This window comes from Rhinatrema bivittatum, chromosome 9, assembly GCF_901001135.1.
Source record: "Rhinatrema bivittatum chromosome 9, aRhiBiv1.1, whole genome shotgun sequence".
NCBI lineage: Eukaryota > Metazoa > Chordata > Amphibia > Gymnophiona > Rhinatrematidae > Rhinatrema > Rhinatrema bivittatum.
Genome location: NC_042623.1, coordinates 185652 through 212058, shown reverse-complemented (window position 1 = coordinate 212058; position 26407 = coordinate 185652). Strand labels below are relative to the sequence as shown.

The 26407-nt window shown below is 46.2% G+C and overlaps 1 protein-coding gene across 1 annotated transcript in view; it reads right to left on the bottom strand.

Moving 5' to 3' along the window:
* LOC115098648 (guanine nucleotide-binding protein G(i) subunit alpha-1) overlaps nucleotides 1-26407 on the bottom strand; it is a 235577-nt gene that overhangs the window by 73441 nt on the left and 135729 nt on the right. Inside the window, exon 6 of the mRNA XM_029615409.1 lies at nucleotides 21762-21890. Coding sequence (XP_029471269.1) covers nucleotides 21762-21890 — 129 coding nt within the window. The remainder of the gene's footprint in view (nucleotides 1-21761; nucleotides 21891-26407) is intronic.

The window sequence follows — 26407 nt, the reverse complement described above, 5'->3', positions numbered from 1 at the left end:
AAGATTTGTGGGGCTTCCAGAATCTATACCTGATAGGGAGCTGGCTAAGATCCTGGAAACATGGCTCCTGCAAGATCTGGGTTTAGTGGAACTGGTGGGCAGAGTTACAGTTGAAAGGGCACACAGATTAGGGATCAAAAAACCAGAAGCTCCAAAGCCCAGGGTTGTGATAGCCCGATTTCTGAATTTCGGCCACAAATCAGAAATCCTTCAAGCATATAGGCGCTGTAATACGGTGGCCTATGAGGGCAGTAAAATAATGGTTTTCCAAGATTACTCTGTAGCAGCTTCTGCCAAGCGAAGGGAATTTCTCCTATATGTGCTGATCTTTTCAATAGAAAAATGAAATTCACACTTCAATATCCAGCTCGGCTCCGGTTGGAACACCAGGGAGTCTGGCGGAGTTTTGACTCGGCGGATGAGGCGAACCAGTTCATAACTGGCACACTGGATTCAAGATGATTTCCTTCTGGAAACCTTGGGAGTTTCATTCAAGATTTCAGGAAAGATGGAGTTATCTCCTTTCCCACAACCTGTTACATGGTTTTTCTTCTTGCCATTCCTAGTGATTGGACAGTTGGCACACATTTGATGTAATGTTCAATTTCTTTGCAGGTTTACTGGTTATTGGACTGGTGGGGGAGCCGGTCCGGGGACATACAAGTGGTCTCATACCTCTATTATATGGAGGAATTTAGTGGAAGTAGGTTTTGTTGGGGAAACAGGGTTCAGGGGGGGGAGTGGGAGTTCGAGGGTCGCTGTTTTTCTATGGAGACATTTTCTTCTGTCTTATATGTATGTTATGATGTTTTCTGATTGCATATCTACCATGAAGGTCACTGTGTGGGATGGCAAAGGGGCACCCCTAGGCTGGGGGGGTGCACCTGGTGGGTTCAATTAGGAGCAGATCATTATCTCCTTATCAGATATCCACACAAGGAATATGGCTGAGAAACCGAGGTGCATATCATGGAATGTGGTGGGGCTAGGGTCTCCGGTAAAAAGAGCTAAAGTTTTGCAGGCATCGAGGCGACATAAAGCAAAAATCACATTTCTGCAGGAAACGCACTTATCTGCAGCTGAAAGTCAAAAACTGACCAGGGATTGGGTGGACAGAGTTTACTACTCCCCAGCCTTAAATAAGAAGGCAGGTGTAGTGGTCTTGATTGGGAAAAACACTGTCTTTGAGGAGACTCATGTAGTCTCTGACGCCGAGGGCCGGTATGTTCTTGTGTCGGGGAAGCTATTCGGCACAGAGGTCACTCTCTGCAGTGTTTATGCTTCCAATCAATACCAGCACAATTTTTTTACAAAACTGGCAGAGCTTGTCACACTGAACAGAAAGGGCTTACTATTACTGGCTGGCGATTTCAATCAAGTGTTAGATCCGAGCCTAGATAGATCCAATCCAGGGCCACATACAAGGGTCGGGGCCAACAGAGGCTTACCATATCTCTGTCATCAATTACAGGTGGTGGACCCCTGGCGGGTTTTACATCCTGAAACAAAGAATTACACTCATGTTGCTCGAGCACACCTTTCGATGTCCTGTATAGACTATATTATGGTATCCCATCAATGTTTCAATAAAATTGGGACAGCGGAAATAGGGCCTGAAGAATGTTCCGATCATACCATGATTTGGGTAGTCGCTGGCTTGGGCGGCCCTAAACAAACACAACCTAGATGGCGTTTCCCCACACACCTTTCTGAGGACAAAGGTTTTCAGGCCTATCTTCAGGACAAATGGAAGGAACATACCCATCACAATTCCGGGCATAGGGGTGACCCGACCCTATTCTGGGAGGCAAGTAAGGCAACGTTAAGAGGGAACATCATAGCCTATGTCATCAGGCAAAAACAATTGGCCAGCAAACAGCTTATAGATTTAGGACTTGATGTCCAAAAAGCCAAGCGAAGGCTCATCGCTCAACCCACTAGCCAAAATAAACAGACTTATCGAGATCTACTGTATACCCTAAACTGCTATATTCATAGCGTACCCAACAAGATATATTATATTATTCCCATAAACTATATAGATATGGCAATAAAATGGGTAAACTCCTAGCTAATCAGGTTCAAACACACCAGGGCACAGCATTTATAGCCGCGCTCCAAGACGCTTATTCAGTAAGGGGTAATAGCGCGTCGAAAACGCGCGTCCAACCCCCCCCCCCCGAGACTAATAGCGCCAGTAACATGCAAATGCTTGTTGATGGCCCTATTAGTCAATCACTTCAACTGATCCAAAACGCAGCAGCACGTATCTTAAACTCTTCCATAAAAAATCACATCATTCCGATACTTCAATCATTACATTGGTTACCAATTAAATACAGAATACAATTCAAGATCCTGTCCATTATACACTCTCTCATCTACACTCCTAATTCAATTACCTTATGTTCCATTCTCCGGATTTATAAACCCACCAGACATCTAAGATCACTGGACAAAAACCTCTTAGACATCCCATCACCACGACAGGCCCGTCTTGACATTACCAGAAAAAGATCATTCTCTGTCATTGGACCAATCTTATGGAACGCATTACCAGACTCTTTAAGATCCATATCCAACTCCAAACACTTCAAAAAATCCCTAAAAACACATTTATTTCAATCTGCTTTCCATATATCACACACTAAATAACATAACGACTTCTCCATCACACAGGGCACAACATTATTATATATTTATTTTATTTATTTATTTATTTTTTTTATGTAAACTATTCATTGTTTTAGATTTTTATTTTTATTATATATTTTTGTAATTTTGAGCTTTTATAATTTGATCATCTTTATGTTCTTTTAAATTTAAATCTTTATTTACATTTGTTTTTTATTTAGTTATGTAAACCGTTTTGATTAAACACTGTTTGTAAAGACGGTATACAAACACTTTTAAATAAATAAATAAATCCCGCGCGATACAGTAAGTAAAATGTGCAGCCAAGCCGCACATTTTACTTTAAGAAATTAGCGCCTACCCAAAGGTAGGCGTTAATTTCTGCCAGCGCAGGGGGAAGTACACAGAAAAGCCGTAAAAACTGTTTTTTTGTGCACCCTCTGACTTAATATCATGGCGATATTAAGTCGGAGGTCCCAAAAGTTAAAAAAAGTTAAAAATAAAAAAAAAACAATTTAAAATGGGCCCGCAACTTGAAAACCGAACGCTCAATTTTGCCGGCGTCCGGTTTCCGAACCCGTGGCTGTCAGCAGGTTTGAGAACAGACGCCAGCAAAATTGAGCATCGGCTGTCAAATTCGCTGACAGCCGCCGCTCCTATCCAAAAAGAGGCGCTAGGGATGCCCTAATTTAAATATATTAACTTACTGAATCGCGCGCACAGGAGAGTGGCCTGTGCGCACGCCGGGAGAGCAGGCGCTTGCCTGCTCTCCCGCGATCTTTACTGTTTCGGCCCATTAGTAAATCACCTCCTAAGTTTGTATCTGAGACAATGGAGGGTGAAATGATTTGCCCAAGGTATCAAGGAGCATCAGTGGGATTTGAACTCTGGCTTCTCTGTTCTCAGCCTACTGCTCTAACCATTAGGCTACCCTTTTCCCTTAATCAGAGTCACAGACCATCATATTGAAGGACATTCGTTTTTGAGGAATCAAAAGTGTTTAATTATTTTCCTTTAATCTATCTCAAGAATCTCTCTCTAGACAATATGACAACATTCATCCAGCCAACACATACATTAACAATTCCTTCGGATTAAGTCTAAATTGCATGCTGTAGCTGGTGAGCAGGAGGATCTCTCTGGAGGCTGTGACCTCTGCAACAGTGATGCAAGTCACTGTCCTCAGTATAGTTCATTCACAACACAAAATATTTTAAAAAGCAGAATGGTACTTAGTTATCTTAATGTTAGAAGAGAAGTAAATTTAACTCTAAGGCTCTGTTCATTATTAAAGCAACTAATTGAAGATTAAACATAGCACTCCGTGTTCTCCATTTCATCTCACAGTGTGCATGGATTTATAGTTGTGAACAGAGTAATTAAGAGTAACACAAACAAAAACAACTAAATAGCTACTGAAATCAATGTTCTGCTGACAGAGGAGAAAAGAAGAGTTGGTAAATGGCCCAATTGCAGCATAACCCCCATGCAGGTTCTGGAGGACAATTTGGAGGGATATCCAATAAGTGTAGTGCATCTTCTTAGAACCCTAGAGTCCGAAATTACACTGGGCCAACAACAGGAAGATCCTCTGGCATTGATCAGGGATATGTACTCTCTATGATCCAGTCAAAATCTCATCCCAGGTTTTGGCTGGGGTGCTGGCTGTGGCTTGGGGGCTCTCTGTTGCCTAAAATAAGCATGAGGACCTTGCTGCTACTGGGACTGAGGAGGTGGAGGAAGACATCTCCTAGGTGCTCCACTCAGAAACATCTTGGCTGAGGCGGCCAGGTTTGGAGAGGCAGTGGAGAGAGGCCTGAAGCATTACATGGTAGTCTTTGATTTGACAAAAAACAAAAAAAAAGAGCCATGTCGTATGCAATCAAATGTCAGAAAAAGGAAATCATAATGTAAATTAGTTTCTACTAATGCCAAAATATGTACGTCATTTACATTTCTGTTATTTCAATTTTTTATATATGTGATTTTTATAATTTTAATATTTTTATTTTTACATTTTTATATGATACCGCATCAGCGAGCCTGTCGGCATGTCTCAATAGGAAACTTAAAGATCGCCTGGACTTATCAATCATTTGCGGTATTGTTTGGTGTAAAAATTCCTCCCTACTTGCAACAGCAATATCTTAGTATCATCAATAAGGGGGTATCCATATATTTCAATAAAGGTAAGGGTTTTTCTTCAATATCTTAGCTGCTTAATGTTTCAAAAACTCGACAATCCAATTTCATAAAGCTGGCTCGACAATGGCCTGAGTTTCGCGTCTCACACTTCATTAGGAGACTCTATGTTGACATGTTGATGAAAGAAGTTATCGGATATTTATACCCTTCAAATTCATCTCATGTTCCATCCGTCAAACAATACATATACATCCAATGTAAAAACATTTATGTAACTTAGTATTTATCTTTGTTGTTGGCCGAAGTCTGGAATCCTTACATGGGACAGCATGTCTCCCGCTTCTTTCAATATAGGAACAGAGACCATTTCAACAATGGACCTCGGTTTAAATAGTTAGACATTCTCATGTAACCAATGGGGCACCACCACATAGTCTATGATAGTGGTTCTCAACCGGTGTGTCGCGACACACCAGTGTGTCGCCAAGAACACGCAGGTGTGTCACCACACTTCCCGGTACCCCGCTGACCCAGCTGCTCCCCGGTCCTCCTCCGCCCAGGCTTAAAATGCTGCCAGCCCGGGCGGAACGCGGCAAGACAGCTGGAGTCAGCGGCATCGGCAGGGTCTCTTCTTCCCGCCCCCCGGAAGAGGAAGTGGTGAGCATCGGGTGCGTGCGCAGGAAGAAGAGACCATGCTAGTGTGGTCAGAATCGGACCGAAGAACAGAAGAGAGAAACGGTCTGAAGAATGTGCAGCGCGGCTCAGAGGAAAATGAAGAAGAGCGTCAACCACCACGGCCGATGGGACTCCTCCGCAAGGGCTGAAAATGAAGGCGTTTAGGGTTGGGAGGAGGCTGCTGCTGCCGCTAGTTCCGGGGGGGGGGGGGGGGGAGAGAGTGAATGAGCAAGCATGTGTGCTTGAGATCCTGTGTGTGAGTGAGATAGCATGAATGTGTGTGATTGAGAGCCTGTATATGTGAAAGAGAGAGCATGAAAATAAGTTTACAATTGGGAACCTATATTGGAGAAATTACTTACCTGATAATTTCGTTTTCCTTAGTGTAGACAGATGGACTCAGGACCAATGGGTATAGTGTACTCCCGTTAGCAGTTGGAGACGGATCAGATTTCAATCTGACGTCAGCCCCTAGTACATATACCTCTGCAGGAAGTGCAGCTCTTCAGTATTCTTCCTTGAAAAGCATTGTGGATATATGTGTGACTGACTGATTGATTAACTTAATATGGTTAACTTAAATAACTTTGTTAGAACATTAAAAACTTGATTAACTTGAACTGGTTGATTGACTATAGCTGGAGACCGCCAGTGTACTCAACTGGAAAGCGTCGACACCCGGCAGGGTGGTTGCCCTAGGTAAATGAAAACATGGCTTACCCTTGATTCGTTGAAAAACCATGTATAACGGCAGGCGAGGGTGGGATGCTGAGTCCATCTGTCTACACTAAGGAAAATGAAATTATCAGGTAAGTAATTTCTCCATTTCCTAGCGGGATGTATAAAAGCTACTCCCGAACTGGGTGGGAGGCTGCCGTGGCCCACTTAGGATTGCCCTTGCAAATGTTGTGTCCTCCCGAGCCTGAACATCCAGACGGTAGAATCTGGAGAAGGTATGGATGGAGGACCATGTTGCCTCCCTGCAGATCTCGGCAGGTGACAGCATTCTAGTTTCTGCCCAGGAAACCGCCTGGGCTCTGGTAGAATGGGCCTTGACCTGTAGAGGTGGTGGTTTTCCCGCTTCTACGTAGGCCACCTTGATGACTTCCTTGATCCAGCAGGCAATGGTTGCCCATGAGGCCACTTCCCCTTGCCTCTTCCCGCTGTGAAGGATGAAAAGATGGTCCGTCTTTCGTACTGGTTCCGACATTTCCAGGTATCTGGATAGGAGCCTGCCGATGTTGAGATGGCGTAGACTATGGGCTTCTTCCAACTTCTTCAAACCATCCATCGTAGGTAGTGAGATGGTTTGGTTAAGGTGGAAGTGTGAGACCACTTTGAGGAGGAAGGAGGGAACCGTGCGTAGCTGAATGGTCCCCGGGATGAGTCTGAGGAACGGCTCACGGCAGGACAGTGCCTGTAGCTCTGAGATGCGGCGGGCCGAACACACGGCCAGCAGGAACACCGTCTTCAAGGTTAACAGACGGAGGGACAGGCCTCGGAGGGGTCTGAAGGCGGATCCCGCTAGGAACTCCAAGATGAGGTTGAGGTTCCACAGGGGCACTGGCCACTTTAGTGGTGGGCGAATGTGTTTGACTCCTTTCAGGAAGCGTGATACATCTGGGTGTGAGGCTATGCTGTTGTCCTCGCTCCTGGAGCCGTGGCATGACAATGCGGCTACCTGTACCTTGATGGAGTTGAGGGAAAGACCCTTCTGTAGTCCATTCTGTAGGAATTCCAGAATCATGGGAAATTTAGAGGAGCGTGGTTTGACGTTGTGGTCTTCGCACCAGGCCTCAAAGACTCTCCAGATCCTTATGTATGTTAGAGATGTGGAGAACTTGCGTGCTCGGAGGAGAGTATCTATTACTGCCCCCGAGTATCCCCTCTTTCTCAGGTGGGCCCTCTCAATGGCCAGACCATAAGAGAGAATTGAGCTGGATCCTCGTGGAGGATGGGACCTTGTTGTAGCAGGTCTCTGTGTGGAGGCAGGGGTAGTGGATTCCCTGCCAGTAGTCTTCTCATGTCTGCGTACCAGGGTCTTCTTGGCCAGTCCGGGGCCACCAGAAGAACTAGCCCCCTGTGCCGCTGAAACTTGTGAATGATTGCGCCCAGCAAGGGCCACGGAGGGAAGGCGTATAGCAGGGTCCCCGGTGGCCAGGCCTGTACCAGGGCATCAATCCCCTGGGACTGCGGATCCCGCCTGCGGCTGAAGTATCTGGGTACTTGAGCGTTGGATCTGCTTGCTAGAAGGTCCATGTCTGGAGTCCCCCACCGATTCACTATCATCTTGAAGGCTGTGGTGACCGCTTCCATTCTCTGGGTTTAGACTTTCCCTGCTGAGGAAGTCTGCCGTGGTGTTGTCCTTCCCGGCGATGTGGACGGCGGAGATGTCCTGGAGATTTGCTTCCACCCAAGCCATCAGAGGGTCTATTTCTAAGGACACCTGCTGGCTTCTGGTTCCGCCCTGCCGGTTGATGTAGGCCACCGTCGTGGCATTGTCCAACATCACTCTGACTGCTTTGTCTCGAAGTCTGTGGGCGAACCGCAAGCAGGCTAATTTGACCGCCCGTGCTAAGCGGTTGATGTTCCACCCCGCCTCCTCTTCGTTCCACCGCCCTTGGGCGGTTAGCTCTTCGCAGTGAGCTCCCCACCCGTGTAGACTGGCATCTGTGGTGAGCAGGGTCCAGGTTGGGGAGGAAAGTCTTGATCCCCAGCTCATGTGGCTGATCTGTAGCCACCACCGTAGCTGGGTCTGGACTCTGGCTGGTAGTGGTAGACGTACGGTGTAGTTCTGGGATCGTGGACTCCACCGTGATAGAAGTGAGCGTTGCAGGGGCCTCTTGTGGGCTCACACCCATGGCACCACTTCCAGTGTGGATGCCATTAGTCAGACGACTTGCAGGTAATCCCATGCTGTGGGACGGGAGGCACTCAGCAAGGTCTGGAGCCGGTTTCACAGCTTTGATCTCCTCACAGGGGTCAGGCTGACCTCGTCTTCCTTGGTGTCGAATCAGACTCCTAGGTATTCCAGCGACTGCGAGGGCTGTAGGGAGCTTTTGTTTGTGTTGACTACCCAACCTAGGCTTTCCAGTATGGTTATGACTCTGCTGGTTGCTTGGTGGCTTTCCTCCGGTGATTTTGCTCTGATCAGCCAATTGTCCAGGTAGGGATGAACGAGGATTCCTTCCTTCCTGAGTGTTGCCACCACCACTACTATTACCTTGGTGAACGTCCGGGGTACAGTGGCTAACCCGAAGGGTAGTGCCCGGAACTGGTAGTGATGATTCAGGACCTTGAAGCGTAGGTAGCGCTGGTGTTCCTGATGAATTGGGATGTGTAGGTAGGCCTCCGACAAGTCCAGGGATGTGAGGAACTCTCCTGGTTGTATTGCACATATGACTGATCGTAGGGTTTCCATGCGGAAGCGTGGGATCCTTAGGTGTCGGTTGACCGACTTGAGGTCCAGGATGGGTCTGAATGTACCCTCTTTCTTGGGTACGATAAAGTAGATGGAGTAATGTCCAGTATTTATTTCCCGTGTAGGTATTATTTTATTATTGAATAGCTTTTATATACCGGCATTAGTGCGAGACATCATGCCGGTTCACATTTTAACAAATGAGCGGAAAATACATTAGAACAAGGAGATGGGGAGGGGAAAAACAAAGCCAACAGTGGCAACGAGAGAGCAAGGTTTGAGAAAAAAGAGAGAATAAACAAGTCAAAAGGCCAATTGGAAACAACTAATTACAACAATTCAGCATGATAATTACAACAGAAAAGGGCATAATATGAAGAGATTACTAACTAAAGAAGGGGGAAAAGAAAAGAGAGGGCACGGAGTTCTCGGCAAGGAAGGTTGGGTCATTGAGGGGACAAGGGGGGGAGGGGCATAAGATGAGAGGAGAAGGCGGGGGGGGGGGGGGGTGAAGGCTTCAGGGAAAGAGAGTGAGGAGGAGAGCTCAGAGGCAGGGAAGCAAGGAGACTAATATGGGTAGGCCTGTTGAAACAGCCAAGTTTTTAATTTCTTTTTGAATTTATTCGGGCAAGATTCTAAGCGTAGTATCATGGGCATGGAGTTCCAATGAGTGGGGCCGGCGATAGAAAGGACTCGTTCCCTAATGGAAGAGAGGTGTACTATTTTCAGAAAAGGGATATGAAGGGTTCCTTTGTGAACTGTTCTTGTAGGGCGGCTCTGTTGCACAGCACTAAAAGGTATATCCAGCCACAGAGAATTATGAGAGTGAATGGATTTGTGTATCGCGGTTAGTGTTTTATAGATTATTCTGAATGGTATGGGGAGCCAGTGCAGGTCTTTCAGAATAGGAGTGATATGGTCCGTTTTACGAGTGTTAGTTATGATTCTGGCAGTTGCATTTTGCAACATTTGGAGCGGTTTTGTAGTCGCATAGGGGAGTCCAAGAAAGAGGGAATTGCAATAGTCAAGTTTGGATAGGAGGGTGGTTTGAATCACAGTGCGAAGGTCTTGAGAGTAAAGCAGGGGCTTAAGTTTTTTTAAGACATTGAGGGGCGGATTTTCAGAGCCCTGCTCGCCTAAATCCGGGCGGATTTAGGCGAGCAGGGCCCTGCGCGCCGGTGCGCCTATGTTCAATAGGCCTACCGGCGCGCGCAGACCCCGGGACTCGCGTAAGTCCCGGGGTTTTCCGAGGGGGGCGTGTCGGGGGCCGGGCCCGAGCCGCGCGGCGTTTTGGGGGCGTCGGCAGCGTTTTGGGGCGGGCCCGGGGGCGTGTCCGCGCCCTCCGGACCCACCCCCAGGTTGCGTCCCGGCGCGCTAGCGGCCCGCTGGCGCGCGGGGATTTACGCCTCCCTCCGGGAGGCGTAAATCCCCCAACAAAGATAAGGAGGGGGTTTAGACAGGGCCGGGCGGGTGGGTTAGGTAGAGGAAGGAAGGAAGGGAGGGCGTTAGAGGATTCCCTCCGAGGCCGCTCCGAAATCGGAGCGGCCTCGGAGGGAAAGGGGGTAGGCTGCGCGGCTCGGCGCGCGCCGGCTATACAGAATCGATAGCCTTGCGCGCGCCGATCCAGGATTTTAGCGGCTACGCGCGTATCTACTAACATCCCGCGTACTTTTGCTTGCGCCTCATGCGCCAGCAAAAGTACGCCTATTCGCGCGGTCTGAAAATCTACCCCTAAGCTTATAGAAACCATCTTTGAGAATGGAGCTCACATATTTTTTCATGTTCAATTGAGGATCCAGGAGGACTCCTAGATCTCTTACAGAGGATTGATTTATACTGTGTTTGTAGGTAGAGTTAGGGAGTAGGATGGGTTTAGTAGGGTCGTGAAGTAGGGGTGTATTAGAATGAGGATGGGGGGAAATAAGGAGGAGTTCAGTCTTGTTTGTGTTCAGAGCAAGATGGAGGTTCCTGAGCAGAGCATTTATGGGCACCAGGCAGGATTCCCAGTGCTCCAGGGCATCAGTGATGGAAGTGTGGATGGGGATAACGATTTGAATGTCGTCTGCATATAGGTAAAATTTGAGTTTGAGCTCGGCTAAGAGATGGCATAAAGGGGTGAGATAGATATTAAAGAGGGTAGATGAGAGGGAGGAACCTTGTGGTACACCATGTTGAAGGGGGTGGGAGGCAGAGATAGCGTTGCCAATTTTAACAGAGAATTTTCTGTTCGATAAGTAAGACTTAAGCCATGCAATCACTAGGCCCGCAATGCCAATGGTTTCTAAGCGGTCTAGAAGGGTGGTTGTGACATATGGTATCGAAAGCTGCGGAAATGTCAAGGAGGGCGAGGAGGTAGCTGCTACCCTTGTCCATTCCTATAAGGATGTGGTCTGTCAGAGTGAGCAGAAGGGTCTCAGTGTTGAGATGTTTTCTGAAACCGAATTGTGAAGCATGCAGAATGTCATAGTTTTCTAAATAGTCCATGAGTTGCGAATTAACAACTCTTTCCATTATCTTAGCAATGAAAGGAAGGTTAGAAATAGGGCGAAAGTTTGCGGGGTCTTTTGGATCAAGGGATGGCTTCTTAAGGAGGGGTTTAACCACTGCTTGTTTGAGAGTGTCAGGGACAGAACCAGTAGATAGTGAGCAGTTGATGAGGTACCGGGGTTATGGCCTCGAGAGCCAGAAGTCTGGTCAGTGTAGCTTCCACTGCCGCCCTCTTACGGGGGTCGTGGCAGGGAAATTCCACGAACTTGTCCGGAGGGGTACGAAAGAAGTCCAGGTAGTACCCCTCTCGGATGATGGCTAGGACCCACTTGTCCGAAGTTATCTCGACCCACCTGCGGTAGAATAGGGTTAGCCTGCCCCCTATGGCTTCTTCCCTTGGATGGGTCGGCTGAATCTCATTGTGGGGTGCGGCTGGGGCCTGGACCAGAGCTGGTTCCCCTCTTGCTGTGCTTGTTCCGAAAGGACTGGTTCCTGCCCGTAGGGAGGGGCGCTTGATAGTTGCTCTTGTAAGGGTTTGAAGCGCTGTGAGCTTCTGCCTCTGGAGGACCGGGGGAAGGGACGCTGGTTTCTCTTCGTCTTGTCTTCCGGCAGGCGAGGTAATGGGGAGTCGCCCCATTTGTTGGCCAGTTTTTCTAGTTCGCTGCCAAAGAGAAGGGATCCTTTGAAGGGCAGTCTCGTGAGGCGTGTCTTGGAGGAGGCGTCAGCCGACCAATTTCGAAGCCATAGTTGTCTCCTGGCTGCCACTGTGGACGACACTCCTCTGGCTGCTGTGCGCACTAGATCGGAAGCCGTGTCAGTGAGGAATGATAGTGCTGATTCCATGTCTTCTCCCGGGGTGTTGTTCCTGGCTTGAGATATACAGGAATGTGTCACCACGGTGCAGCAGGCCGCAATCTGCAGGGACATGGCTGCCAGGCATCGGTCGTGTGCATCCTTGAGCGCCATTCCTCCCTCCACTGGGATGGTAGTGCACTTAGCGACCGCGCAGATTATGGCGTCCACTCTAGGGCACGCCAGAAGTTCCTTGATCGCTGGGTCCAGGGGGTACATGGCCGACAAGGCTCGACCTCCTTTGAATGAGGACTCCGGAGCATTCCATTCCAGGTCAATTAGCTGTTGTGCCGCCTGTAAGAGAGGAAAATGGCGAGTCGTCTGTCGAAGGCCCTCCAGCGGGGGTTCATTCTAGGTTTCCCTGACGTGCCTTGGCCCGGGATAGCGAGCTCTGATAGGCATTGGGATACAAGGTCCGGAAGCTCATCCTTTGTGAAGAAGCGTCTCATGGTTCGGTGTGGCTCCGTCCCCGAGGGGAGTTCCCCCTCCTCAAGGGGCTCGACTTCCTCTTCGGAGAAATCCGTGTCCCCATAGGTGGGGCTTCTGGGTGGTGGGAGCCTGTGCCTAGGCCTCGAGGGTCCTGGGGCATGAGGGTCTTCTGGTGGCGCATATGGCTGTTCCACCCGGGGTTCAGTTTGCATTTTGACAAAGGCGTGAATCCCCTTAAACTCCACCCAAGAGATCGAAGCTGGGTCTACGTTGAGGGGTGCCGGTTCCCTGGGGGTCCCCGTCTGTGGGCTGGATTCACTGGGGCCTGCTAGGTCCGGGGTGCCCCCTGAGGAGCTAGAACTGGGCCCTGGGTGGGGCTGGCCCTGACCTGAATCTCCCAGGGCCTCCTCACAGTGTGCGCATAAGCGCATCGGCTTCCTCGCTCTGAGCGGCTCTGATGTGGCATGCTGGGTAGAGGCCTTGAGCTTTTATTCCTGTTTCTGGAGGTGCCATTTCTGTGGATGCATAAGCTCTTATGCGCTCCATGGCGTCTGATATGTGCGCACAGATGTGCGCCTAGCCATAGATGCGCGCGCGCGTAACTTATGCACGTAAGGTTTTATGTGCGCCTAAGATTATGCGCACAAGTAATTTTGTGCGCTTAGCTTAATTTGTGCGCTCGGAACGGACAGCGGGCGGCGCAGCGAACAGGGCCAAGATGGCGACGGCGAGCATGCGGGCAATATGGCGACCTCCTCGGAGGGTCTCCACGTGGGGAGACCCTGGAACAGCCGGGGGCCTAGCCCTGCTAGGGCGGATCAACCCAGTGGCATAGGTTCCGATCGCCGACCTGTGCTCCTCCTCGATCTTCGGAGACCGGCTTAAAGTAGAAGATTTCCACCTTAACATAAGAAAATGCCCATACTGGGTCAGAGCATCAAGCCCAGCATCCTGTTTCCAACAGTGGCCAATTCAGGCCATAAGAACCTGGCAAGTACCCAAAAACTAAGTCTATTCCATGTAACCATTGCTAATGGCAGTGGCTATTCTCTAAGTGAATTTAATAGCAGGTAATGGACTTCTCCTCCAAGAACTTATCCAATCCTTTTTTAAACACAGCTATACTAAACTGCACTAACCACATCCTCTGGCAACAAATTCCAGAGTTTAATTGTGTGTTGAGTAAAAAAGAACTTTCTCCGATTAGTTTTAAATGCGCCCCATGCTAACTTCATGGAGTGCCCACTAGTCTTTCTATTATCCGAAAGATTAAATAACCAATTCACATCTACCCGTTCTAGACCTCTCATGATTTTAAACACCTCTATCATATCCCCCCCCTCAGTCGTCTCTTCTCCAAGCTGAAAAGTCCTAACCTCTTTAGTCTTTCCTCATAGGGGAGTTGTTCCATTCCCCTTATCATTTTGGTAGCCCTTCTCTGTACCTTCTCCATCGCAATTATATCTTTGAGATGCGGCGACCAGAATTGTACACAGTATTCAAGGTGCGGTCTCACCATGGAGCGATACAGAGGCATTATGACATTTTCCGTTTTATTCACCATTCCCTTTCTAATAATTCCCAACATTCTGTTTGCTTTTTTGACTGCCGCAGCACACTGTACCGACGATTTCAATGTGTTATCCACTATGACACCTAGATCTCTTTCTTGGGTTGTAGCACCTAACATGGAACCCAACATTGTGTAATTATAGCATGGGTTATTTTTCCCTATATGCATCACCTTGCACTTATCCACATTAAATTTCATCTGCCATTTGGATGCCCAATTTTCCAGTCTCACAAGGTCTTCCTGCAATTTATCACAATCTGCTTGTGATGTAACTACTCTGAACAATTTTGTGTCATCTGCAAATTTGATTATCTCACTCGTCGTATTTCTTTCCAGATCATTTATAAATATATTGAAAAGTAAGGGTCCCAATACAGATCCCTGAGGCACTACACTGTCCACTCCCTTCCACTGAGAAAATTGCCCATTTAATCCTACTCTCTGTTTCCTGTCTTTTAGCCAGTTTGCAATCCACGAAAGGACATCGCCACCTATCCCATGACTTTTTACTTTTCCTAGAAGCCTCTCATGAGGAACTTTGTCAAACGCCTTCTGAAAATCCAAGTATACTATATCTACAGTTTCACCTTTATCCACATGCTTATTAACTCCTTCAAAAAAGTGAAGCAGATTTGTGAGGCAAGACTTGCCCTGGGTAAAGCCATGCTGACTTTGTTCCATTAAAGATCTCTGTAAAGATACCAGCCCCCCTTTCCCTACCTCGTTTTTGCCCCTCTCTTGATTGTTTATAGTTCTCTCTAAAATAATGTCCATATTTTTGCTTGTTCTCTTTTAAGTTAGTTTTCCTTTTAATGATTGTTCATTGTTCTCTGTAAAGCTCGTTTGCTGCATTTCGTTTACTGTGAACCGATGAGATGTTCCCAACGTTCGTCGGTATATAAAAAGATTATAAATAAATAAATAAATTAAACCATGTCTTTCTATATGTTCTGTGATTTTGATGTTTAGAACACTTTCCACTATTTTTCCTGGCACTGAAGTCAGGCTAACCGGTCTGTAGTTTCCCGGATCGCCCCTGCAGCCCTTTTTAAATATTGGGGTTACATTTGCTATCCTCCAGTCTTCAGGTACAATGGATGATTTTAATGATAAGTTACAAATTTTTACTAATAGGTCTGAAATTTCATTTTTTAGTTCCTTCAGAACTCTGGGGTGTATACCATCCGGTCCAGGTGATTTACTACTCTTCAGTTTGTCAATCAGGCCTACCACATCTTCTAGGTTCACCGTGATTTGATTCAGTCCATCTGAATCATTACCCATGAAAACCTTCTCCATCACGGGTACCTCCCCAACATCCTCTTCAGTAAACACCGAAGCAAAGAAATCATTTAATCTTTCCGCGATGGCCTTATCTTCTCTAAGTACCCCTTTAACCCCTCGATCATCTAACGGTCCAACTGACCTTGTCCAACTGACCTTACCTTGTCTTCAGCGCTTCCCAGTTTCGCTCCGGGCGGTCTCCGGCTGCGGGGGGAGAGGGCAAATACCTTCACCGCCGTGCTCGAGGGGGTGCACCTGCTGCCTCTCAGCCGCGCCTGGGATCAGGGGCTAAGTCCTCGCTGCGAATCGGCCGCCGGACCGAGGCTGCCTCTACGCCGCGCCCGAGGATTCAGGGGCTAGGTCCCTGCCGCGAATCGGCCACCGAACCGAGGCTCACCTCAGAGGGACCACGGAAATCGCCTTGGGAAACTCAACTGGGGAAGGGACCCGAGGGTATCACCGCAGGAGTGCGGGGCTCGTCTTCAGGTAGGTTTCTTCTTTAAAATTTCGGGTTTTGTTCTTTAATTTTGGTCTAACGCTCTGAGAGCGTGCAGATATTCCCTAACTGCTATGGAGACGGAAAATACTGAAGAACTGCACTTCCTGCAGGGGTATATGTACTAGGGGCTGACGTCAGATTGAAACCTGATCCGTCTCTAACTGCTAACAGGAGTACACTATACTCATTGGTCCTGAGTCCATTTGCTACATGCTAGGAAAGTGTAAGTTTGTGATTGAAAACCTGTTTGGATGAAAGAGTATGTGTGTATGATTGAGAATCTTTGTGTATGAGAGAGATCATGTGTATGTATGATTAAGAGCATGTGTGTATAAGTAAGAGAGAGAACATGTATGTCTGTGTGTGATTGAGAGCTGGTTTAGGTGAGAGAGCATGTCAGTATGTGATTGAGAGCCTGTGTGTAAATGAAAGAGCATGTTTGTAAGCATGTGAATGAGAGTGTGTGAGAGAAAAAGACAGCATATATGTGTGTGATTGAAAGCCTGTGTGTGTAAGCGTGAAAAGATAGACAGCATGTGTGTAAATGTGTAATTAAGAGCCTATATAAGTGAGAGAAAAAGCATGTGTATATGTGAGTGACTGACAGCATTTGTGTATAGGTGTGTAATTGAGAGCTAGTGTGAGAGAGAGCGCTGGTATGTGACAGAGAGAGGAGAAAGTTCCAAGCAAACCACCCCCTCCTCCTGCTAATTCAGAACAATCTCATGACACCTGGATATCAAACGTTTCCAGGTATGCAGAGCAAAATCTTTTTTGTATCCTTATTTTTCATTACTGGGTCTTTGTGTCTGCTATTTTGAAATATTTTATTGGTATCTAGAAATGTTTGATATGAGTTTTTAATTATTGGATATTCCACTCATCAGCTGTTTGAAATAATCTGTTCTTTTGTTAGTATGGTTTTACTGCTACTGATTTTATATTCTTGATTGTTTTATAAGGATGGGGTGACATTTCTTATTTCCTTTATTACACTGCATGCAGAGACTCTGGCTTGTTGCAGTTTCCAATTCAATTTTTTCTGCATGCTTCTAGTTATGCATTTTGGTTTCTTTATTCTTTGTTAGGTGAGGGTCAGCACATGTGACTCAGGTGAGGTTTTCTGCTGGCAAGTAGTTTCTGTGTAGGGCTCTATAGCAGCCGACTTGGTCCGTTTTTCCTAATAGGAGATGTGTTGGTGTCTTAAGGCCTGGTGTAATATTTCATTGTTGCCTTTTCTTAGGTAAGGTGCTGGAAATTGGTGCTGTTTTGGTGTGGGATGTTTACTATTTTTATGCAATTTCTGTTCAGACAGAATATGTATCTTTTCCTTGTGTCATTTTAAACAAAAATAATTACCGGACTTTTACTTTTTATTTCTGCCGTGAATTGTAATGAGCAGTGTGTCACACATGTGAGCGTGGCCTGTCTGGTGTGTCACAATGGGAAAAAGGTTGAGAACCACTGGTCTATGACATCATCCCATCATTCCAATTGTTTAAGGAATGGAACATGAGATGAATTTGAAGGGTATAAATATCTGATAACATGTTGATGAAAGAAGATAACAGAGGTGCCTGATGAAGCGTGAGACGCAAAACTCCGGCCGTTGTCTAGCCAGCTTTATGAAATCGGATTGTCGAGTTTTTGAAACATTGAGCAACTAAGATCTTGAAAAAATACCCTTATATTTGTTGAAATATATGGATACCCCCTTGTTGAGGATACTAAGATATTGCTGTTGCAAGTGGGGAGGTATTTTTATACCAAACAATACCGCAAATGATTGATAAGTCCAGGCGGTCTTTACATTTCCTATTGAGACACGCCGACAGGCTTGCTGATGTGGTATCTCATAAAAATGTAAAAATAATAAAAATATTAAAATTATAAAAATCACATTTTAAAAATTGAAATAACAAATGTAAATGAAGTACAGGTTTTGGCATTAGTACAAAGTCTTTGATTTGAGCTATGGCTTCCTTGACCTTAACACCAAAGATTCTTTCCACTGCAAGGCCCTTCAGTCAGTCTTTCCTGGACATCAGGTCAGCATGCCAATCCCCACTGCAGAGAGTATTAGCAATAAAATTTGACAGATTGAAATCATTCCCAACGTACCTTGGTTTATGAATAAGGTTCATTCCTGTCACGCTATGCACAAAATAAACTCATGTGAAGACAATGCTGCCCAGCGACTCTTGATGCTATCTCAAAAACATCTAAGGTCGATATGACCATGTGTTTTCCACACTCCACACCTTTATCCACCACTGACTGGAATTCATCACTCTGATCTTAAAGGGGAGCAGCAGAGTGGCTCCCTTTATCTTCAGAGTGTTCCATAAATACTGGCCCATAAAGAGCTAGTAGAATGCTATGTGTGCCTTGAACATAGCTCTCTGAAGCACTTTTTCTCCCAAGAGTATCCAAGTTTGTGGGTAGTTATTTTCCCGGGGGCACAGAGTAATAGATCCTGGACTTTTTGGCTAACTTAAGAATGGATTTAATTACCAAAGACTTATGCTTTTCAAATCCTAAAGCCTTTTGGACCCAATATATTGCATCCATTTTCTTGTTGATGAAAGCCACAGAAAGGGCATTCTTCCACATTCTCATCTGTACCTCCTGAAGGATCTTGTGAACTGGGATTGCTAAATTTCTTTAGGAGGCTCCACAAATAGGAGGCTGTTCAATATCTTGTTTCTGGACTCATCCTCCTTCTGCATAGTAAAGGAAATGGACTCCATTCTCTGAACAAAACTAGCGAAGGAGAGGTCTTAAACAAAGACCTTCTCCTTTCCTGTGGAAGAGATGAGTCAGAGAGAAGAGGCCTGATTGACAAACTGAAGAGTAGTAAATCACCCGCACCAGATGGTATACACCCCAGAGTTCTGAAGGAACTAAAAAATGAAATTTCAGACCTATTAGTAAAAATTTGTAACTTATCATTAAAATCATCCATTGTACCTGAAGACTGGAGGATAGCAAATGTAACCCCAATATTTAAAAAGGGCTCCAGGGGCGATCCGGGAAACTACAGACCGGTTAGCCTGACTTCAGTACCAGGAAAAATAGTGGAAAGTGTTCTAAACATCAAAATCACAGAACATTTAGAAAGACATGGTTTAATGGAACAAAGTCAGCATGGCTTTACCCAGGGCAAGTCTTGCCTCACAATCTGCTTCACTTTTTTGAAGGAGTTAATAAACATGTGGATAAAGGTGAACCGGTAGATATAGTATACTTGGATTTTCAGAAGGCGTTTGACAAAGTTCCTCATGAGAGGCTTCCAGGAAAAGTAAAAAAGTCATGGGATAGGTGGCGATGTCCTTCGTGGATTGCAAACTGGCTAAAAGACAGAAAACAGAGAGTAGGATTTAAATGGGCAATTTTCTCAGTGGAAGGGAGTGGACAGTGGAGTGCCTCAGGGATCTGTATTGGGACCCTTACTTTTCAATATATTTATAAATGATCTGGAAAGAAATACGACGAGTGAGATAATCAAATTTGCAGATGACACAAAATTGTTCAGAGTAGTTAAATCACAAGCAGATTGTGATAAATTGCAGGAAGACCTTGTGAGACTGGAAAATTGGGCATCCAAATGGCAGATGAAATTTAATGTGGATAAGTGCAAGGTGATGCATATAGGGAAAAATAACCCATGCTATAATTACACAATGTTGGGATCCATATTAGGTGCTACAACCCAAGAAAGAGATCTAGGTGTCATAGTGGATAACACATTGAAATAGTCAGTTCAGTGTGCTGCGGCAGTCAAAAAAGCAAACAGAATGTTGGGGATTATTAGAAAGGGAATGGTGAATAAAACGGAAAATGTCATAATGCCTCTGTATCGCTCCATGGTGAGACCGCACCTTGAATACTGTGTACAATTCTGGTCGCCGCATCTCAAAAAAGATATAATTGCGATGGAGAAGGTACAGAGAAGGGCTACCAAAATGATAAGGGGAATGGAACAACTCCCCTATGAGGAAAGACTAAAGAGGTTAGGACTTTTCAGCTTGGAGAAGAGACGACTGAGGGGGGATATGATAGAGGTGTTTAAAATCATGAGAGGTCTAGAACGGGTAGATGTGAATCGGTTATTTACTCTTTCGGATAGTAGAAAGACTAGGGGGCACTCCATGAATTTAGCTTGGGGCACATTTAAAACTAATCGGAGAAAGTTCTTTTTTACTGAACGCACAATTAAACTCTGGAATTTGTTGCCAGAGGATGTGGTTAGTGCAGTTAGTATAGCTGTGTTTAAAAAAGGATTGGATAAGTTCTTGGAGGAGAAGTCCATTACCTGCTATTAAGTTCACCTAGAGAATAGCCACTGCCATTAGCAATGGTAACATGGAATAGACTTAGTTTTTGGGTACTTGCCAGGTTGTTGTGGCCTGGATTGGCCACTGTTGGAAGCAGGATACTGGGCTTGATGGACCCTTGGTCTGACCCAGTATGGCATTTTCTTATGTTCTTATGTTCTTAAGACCTGTTAATTCTGCATCAAAGTCTACAGATACATAACCGTATCCACAGGAATACTCGAGAACAAGCCCAACTGGTAGGTCAGGGGTGTGGACCAGGATCTTGCCTAGGTAGCAGACAAGGCCACAGAGAGGGGAGGACTTTTCTGTTGGGCCCTAGACCCCAAAGAACTCCTGTATCGTGGGAAAGCTTTCCCTCCCCACATCGGGCTGGAAATCACCATGGTGCAGCAGGAACACACAGTACAGAGCTGAAGATTAGCTATGAAAACTCCAATATCAGCTGTTCGTTTGTCTACAATGACACAGATGCTATCAATGCTGGTGCACTGATACTCCACATCGCTCTGTCCAACTTTGCTTTGTAGATTGCCAATGCTAGCACAAGTTGGTAGGCAGAAGGGGAGGCCAAGTCTTCCTGGGATACCAGAGGTACATCAGTAGTTGACACCTAGACCCTTGGAGACTGAACTCAGGATGAGTTCTCTTCACCAAGGGAATGCTTTGGGGATTTCACAGCTGCTGTCAGAATATCCCTGTTCCCAGCATCGTGAATCTATAACACAGAACTTTCTTGGCCTTCGCTCAATATCAGTACTCCTCAAAGCCAGAACCAAAGAGGCTGAACACTTTACCTTCTTCAGGTGGAAGGAGACAGACAACAGTATCACCTTAGTCCTTGATGGCACTTGATGCTGAGGGATTCAATGCCCTCTCAATGCCAATGCATCACCAGAGGTCAAGGCAACTCCTGGGTTCACAGACACAATGGGTCGAACGGGTGCTTTTCCAAAAGTTCAAGCTGGGATAGATGAATGATGAATGATTCCTAACTCGAAGATAACAAAACATACTGGAACAGCAGAAGAGAGAAGATCAACAACTGGTGAGTTCATGGAAAAGATGCCCATTCTGAGCTCCATCTGATGTCATTCCATATGTGAGGACAACCATCCAGCTTATCTTTGGAGAAATAGTGTTTTACCACATTAAAAAATGAATTAGAAATACCTTCAAAAGAAATATTAGGCATTAGTTCTTATGAGTTTTAAAAATTACTCAGATATGACATTTTCAAAAAGACCTGAGAAATTAATAGTTTTCTATGAGATAACCAAGCATTATCTAAATTGTGGCTCAAGAGGAATCAAATCACTTGCATTCACAAGTGTCTTAAAACTTGAGAATTAACTGCACCTATTTTCCAGGTCAATAAAATAACACCAAGCTACATTTTACAAACAAGGTTGGTTGAATACTTACTTAAAGTGAAGATCCTTGAATGTGAAATGAGTTTCGACAATTCCTGTAGTTTTAACTCTAGTACGGAGAACATCCTGCTGGGTTGGGATATAACTGTTTTGTGCTATTCTGTCCAAGTCATTCAAGTAACTATGGAATAGAAAAAAAAAAAAAGAGATAGATTTCTTCATAGTTAGGAAACATTTTACTTTGTAATTTTGTGTGTGACATCTTACATTAAAAGTGAAGAATCAGCAATCCCCACTATAGCCAAGAAGAGAGATTCAAAGAAGTCAAAGCATTTGTGAATACAATTTTAGTTAGCTAAAAAGCATTTCCTGCCAGAACACCTATAGTGACAAAACAAATTTCTCATATAATCAGTATAATTCCTCCAGTGGTTTCCATGTTATGAAGTTTGTATCAAAAATAGTAGAGAATTAGTGGTCATTTAAAATGATAGATGGGTATACTAAGACTGTGGGGCTTGACGACAAGAGGTCTGTGAAGAAATGGTGATGGGAAGGGGGAAATTAGTGTAATTCCTAGACTAGCATTTGTCAGGACAGAGAAATATGGACAAGTCTCCCAGGGCTACTACCCAGGAGGGAAGGGTTAGGCCGGCCATCAAAGTTGGTGATTCAGTTATTAGAAATGTAGATAGCAGGATGGCTGGTGGGCATGACGACCACCTGATAACTTGTCTATCTGGTGCGAAGGTGGCAGACCTCACGCGTCATCTAGATAGCATAATAGACAGTGCTGGGGAAGAGCTGGGTGTCCTGGTACATGTGGGCACCAACGACATAGGAAAGTTTGAGAGAGAGGTTCAGGAAGCCAAGTTTAGGATTTTAGGTAGAAAGCTGAAATCCAGAACCTCCAGGGTGGCATTCTCTGAAATGCTTCCTGTTCCATGTGCAGGTCCCCAGGGGCAGGCAGAGCGGAGAAATTACTTACCTGATAATTTCGTTTTCCTTAGTGTAGACAGATGGACTCAGGACCAATGGGTATAGTGTACTCCTGATAGCAGTTGGAGACGGATCAGATTTCAATCTGACGTCAGCCCCAGTACATATATCCCTGCAGGAAGTGCAGCTCTTCAGTATTCTCCTCAAAAAGCATTGTGGATATATGTATGACTGAATAATTTGAATAATTTGATTAACTTTATAACTTGGTTAGCTTAATTAATTTGAACCGGTTGAAGTGGTTATAGCTGGAGACCGCCAGCGCCCTCAACCGAGAAACGTCGACACCCGGTAGTATGGGTGTCCTAGCTGAAGCAAAGCATGGCTTACCCTTGAATCACTCGCTCCCAGGAATGTCCCCCGATAATTCCATGAGTAACGGCAGCCGTGCATGGGATGCAGAGTCCATCTGTCTACACTAAGGAAAACCAAATTATCAGGTAAGTAATTTCTCCATTTCCTAGCGTGTAGCAGATGGACTCAAGACCAACGGGATGTATAAAAGCTACTCCCGAAACAGGAGGGAGTCTGCCCATGACCCACTTAGTACTGCCCTTGCAAATGCTGTGTCCCCCTGAGCCTGAATATCCAGGCGGTAAAACCTGGAGAAGGTGTGGATGGAGGACCATGTCGCCGCCCTGCAGATCTCGGCGGGTGACAGCATCTTGGTTTCCGCCCAGGACACTGCTGGGCTCTAGTAGAATGGGCCTTGACTTGTAAAGGTGGTGGCTTGCCTGCTTCTACATAGGCTGCCTTGATGACTTCTTTGATCCAGCAGGATATGGTTGCTTGCGAGGCCACTTCCCCTTGCTTCTTCCCGCTGTGAAGGACGAACAGATGGTCTGTCTTTCGTATGGATTCTGATCTTTCCAGGTATCGGACTAGGAGTCTACCGACGTTGAGATGGCGTAGACTTCGAGCCTCTTCCGAATTCTTATGCTCATCTGGCGATGGTAACGAGATGGTTAGGATGAGATGGAAGTGAGACACCACTTTGGGGAGGAACAACAGAACTGTGCATAACTGGATGGTTCCCATGGTGAGTCTGAGGAATGGCTCTCGGCAGGACAGTACTTATAGCTCGGATATACGACGGACCGAACAGACTTTCAGCAGGAAGGCTGTCTTCAATATTAACAGTTGGAGAGACAGGCCGCTGAGAGGTCTGAAGGAGGTTCCTGCTAGGAAATCTAGGACCAGGTTGAGGTTCCATGTCACTGATAGTTGTGCTGGTGTCTCCTTTGCTTGGGTGGGCTGAGAGTCACTCATGCCAGTTGCTTTCTCTCTAGCCAGTAGCACAAAAGATTAATCTTTATGGGCAACATGCCTTTGGCGTACTGAAGTGGAGGAGGAGGAGGAGGTACTAGCTGTCGCTGACAGAGTGCTGCTCATGCTTGGGCTAGCACAACTCTCTGAAGTGCCCGTCGCTGTTTCCTCTTCTGCCTCATGCCTAATCTGTCTCTGCCTACGGCGCTCCTGATCACGGACTTTTGCTAACAGCAGTTCCTTCACAAATGAGAGACAATTTAACTGTAGGGCGAGTTTCCCTTTCACAAGGGGATCACAGACTGTGGCGAGATTGTATGTGTGCTCTTCTGTGAAAGGCCCTAATCTCTCTTGCACCTGCTCCTGCAAAATGTCCATACAATGCAGCACCTCAGCTGTCATTTCCTCTTCCTGTTTAAAGCCCTCCAAACTTTCCTCCAGAAAATTAACTATAGGGATGATGTCAGCCAAGGTGGCACATCTGGAACTCAGCTCCTCCGTCACATCTTTGAAGGGCTGCAGAATTTTTACGAGCTGACTCGTGACTAACCAATCATGATGCCCTAGGGGATTCTGCACACCTATGTCCATTGAACCAGAAAGTTCATGAAGGGGGGTTTGCAGCTCCAATAACCTCTGCAGCATCATAAAGGTGGAATTCCACCGGGTGGCAATGTCTTGAACAAGACGCTTGTCTGGCATCTCCAAATCTGTCTGAGAACCTGCCCCGCCTTCACACTTCTGTGGAAGTGCGCTGCTATATTCCTGCACTTGTGTACTAACGTATGCAGATATTCATTCTCTTGGTAATTGGACTCCAACCCCAGAGCTGACTTCACTACCAGGTGCAGAGTGTGTGCAAAACATCGGATGTTCTGAAAGCGCCCAGATATTGCCTTTACCATGTTTTCATCATTGTCTGTGACAAAGAACCCTACCTGAGGACTCCTGTCTCGCTGGTATAGTTGCCAGCCCGCCAGCATCTGTCTGATGCTTGCTAGAATATTGGCTGAGGTATTGGCCTCATCCATCAGGTGGGTGTGCAGTAAAGCCCATCTCCACCCTGATGCTCGTTCACTAATAGAGCTGCTGCTTGCCCGTGCCTCAGCCAGGTCCCACCAGTGTGCTGTCAGGGAGAGGTAAGAGTGTGCAGCATTCATGGCGGTCCAGATATCGCAGGTGAAATGCACATTCCCTTGTGCCTTAGCTACCAGCGCTTGGATGAGACTGCGACACTACTTCTACAGGCTGGGGATGACCTTTCTGCTAAATGTGGTTCTGGAGGGGACTTTGTAATTTGGAACTATGACCTTCAGAAAATGCTTGAAACCCACATTCTCCACTATCTGCAAGGGCTGGTCATCAAGGGCAATCATTTCCCCAATGTTCCTGGTTACAACTTTTGAGGCTGCCTGCCTCCTACCCCAGGAAGGCGTTACCGCACACCACCCCATTTCCTCCATGGTGGGTTGTCTCTTCTGCCACATGGCAGGGGGCTGCTGGCCTGCCACCTGACTCCTAGAAGGGGCTGAGGGCGTGGGGTGACTCTGCTCCTTTTCAACCACTTTACGCTGCCTGGAAAAAGGGGTCCCCTGACTGGTACTGCCACCATCCCAGATAGCAGTACTGTTGTTGAGTGTTGTCTCTTCATATGATGCGTCATGCCAAAATTAGATAGATGTCCCATTTGCTTGCCTCTGCTAATAGCCCTGCCACAGTAATTACACAGAGCAAAACGCGGGTCCTCCGTCACTTTAAAGTGGTTCCAGATCGCAGATGTCTTTCGTGATGCCTTCTCTATAGCCTTCGGGGTGGATGCTGACACTGGAGCTGAAGTAGTGGGTGCACCCTGAGAAGCAATGCCAGGGGCATCAATCACACTCTGTGCTGACTGCTCTTCCTCCTCCTCATCATCATCAGTTTCATCTCTCCCCTGCAGTACTGAAGTGGAGGCTAAGACATGACTAACAAATCCTCCTAAACCTTCGTCAGCTATTACTTCTTACATTTCTGATGATGAGAATCCCACACAAGATGATTCTTCATCGGAATCAGAAGCAAACAGTGCCTGCGCTACATTGTCAACGCTAAGTCGAGTCTGCTGTCGCACTGCTGCTCTTGGGTGTCGCCATTTTCTCTGGCATGACTCTGCCTCCCCTTCCCTCACCTCCAAAACTACAGAGTCAGAAACAGGTGGTGGCGATGCATCATCTTTAATGGTGAGATTACTTACCTGATAATCTCGTTTTCCTTAGTGTAGGCAGATGGACTCATTACAAATGGGTATAGTGTGCTCATGCTAGCAGTTGGAGACGGATCTGACATCAGCACGTGGAACATATACCCCTGCAGGAAGTGCAGACGCTCAGTAATCTTCCTTGCAAAGCTGTATGGATATATGTGTGACTAACCAATTGATTAACTGAATATGAT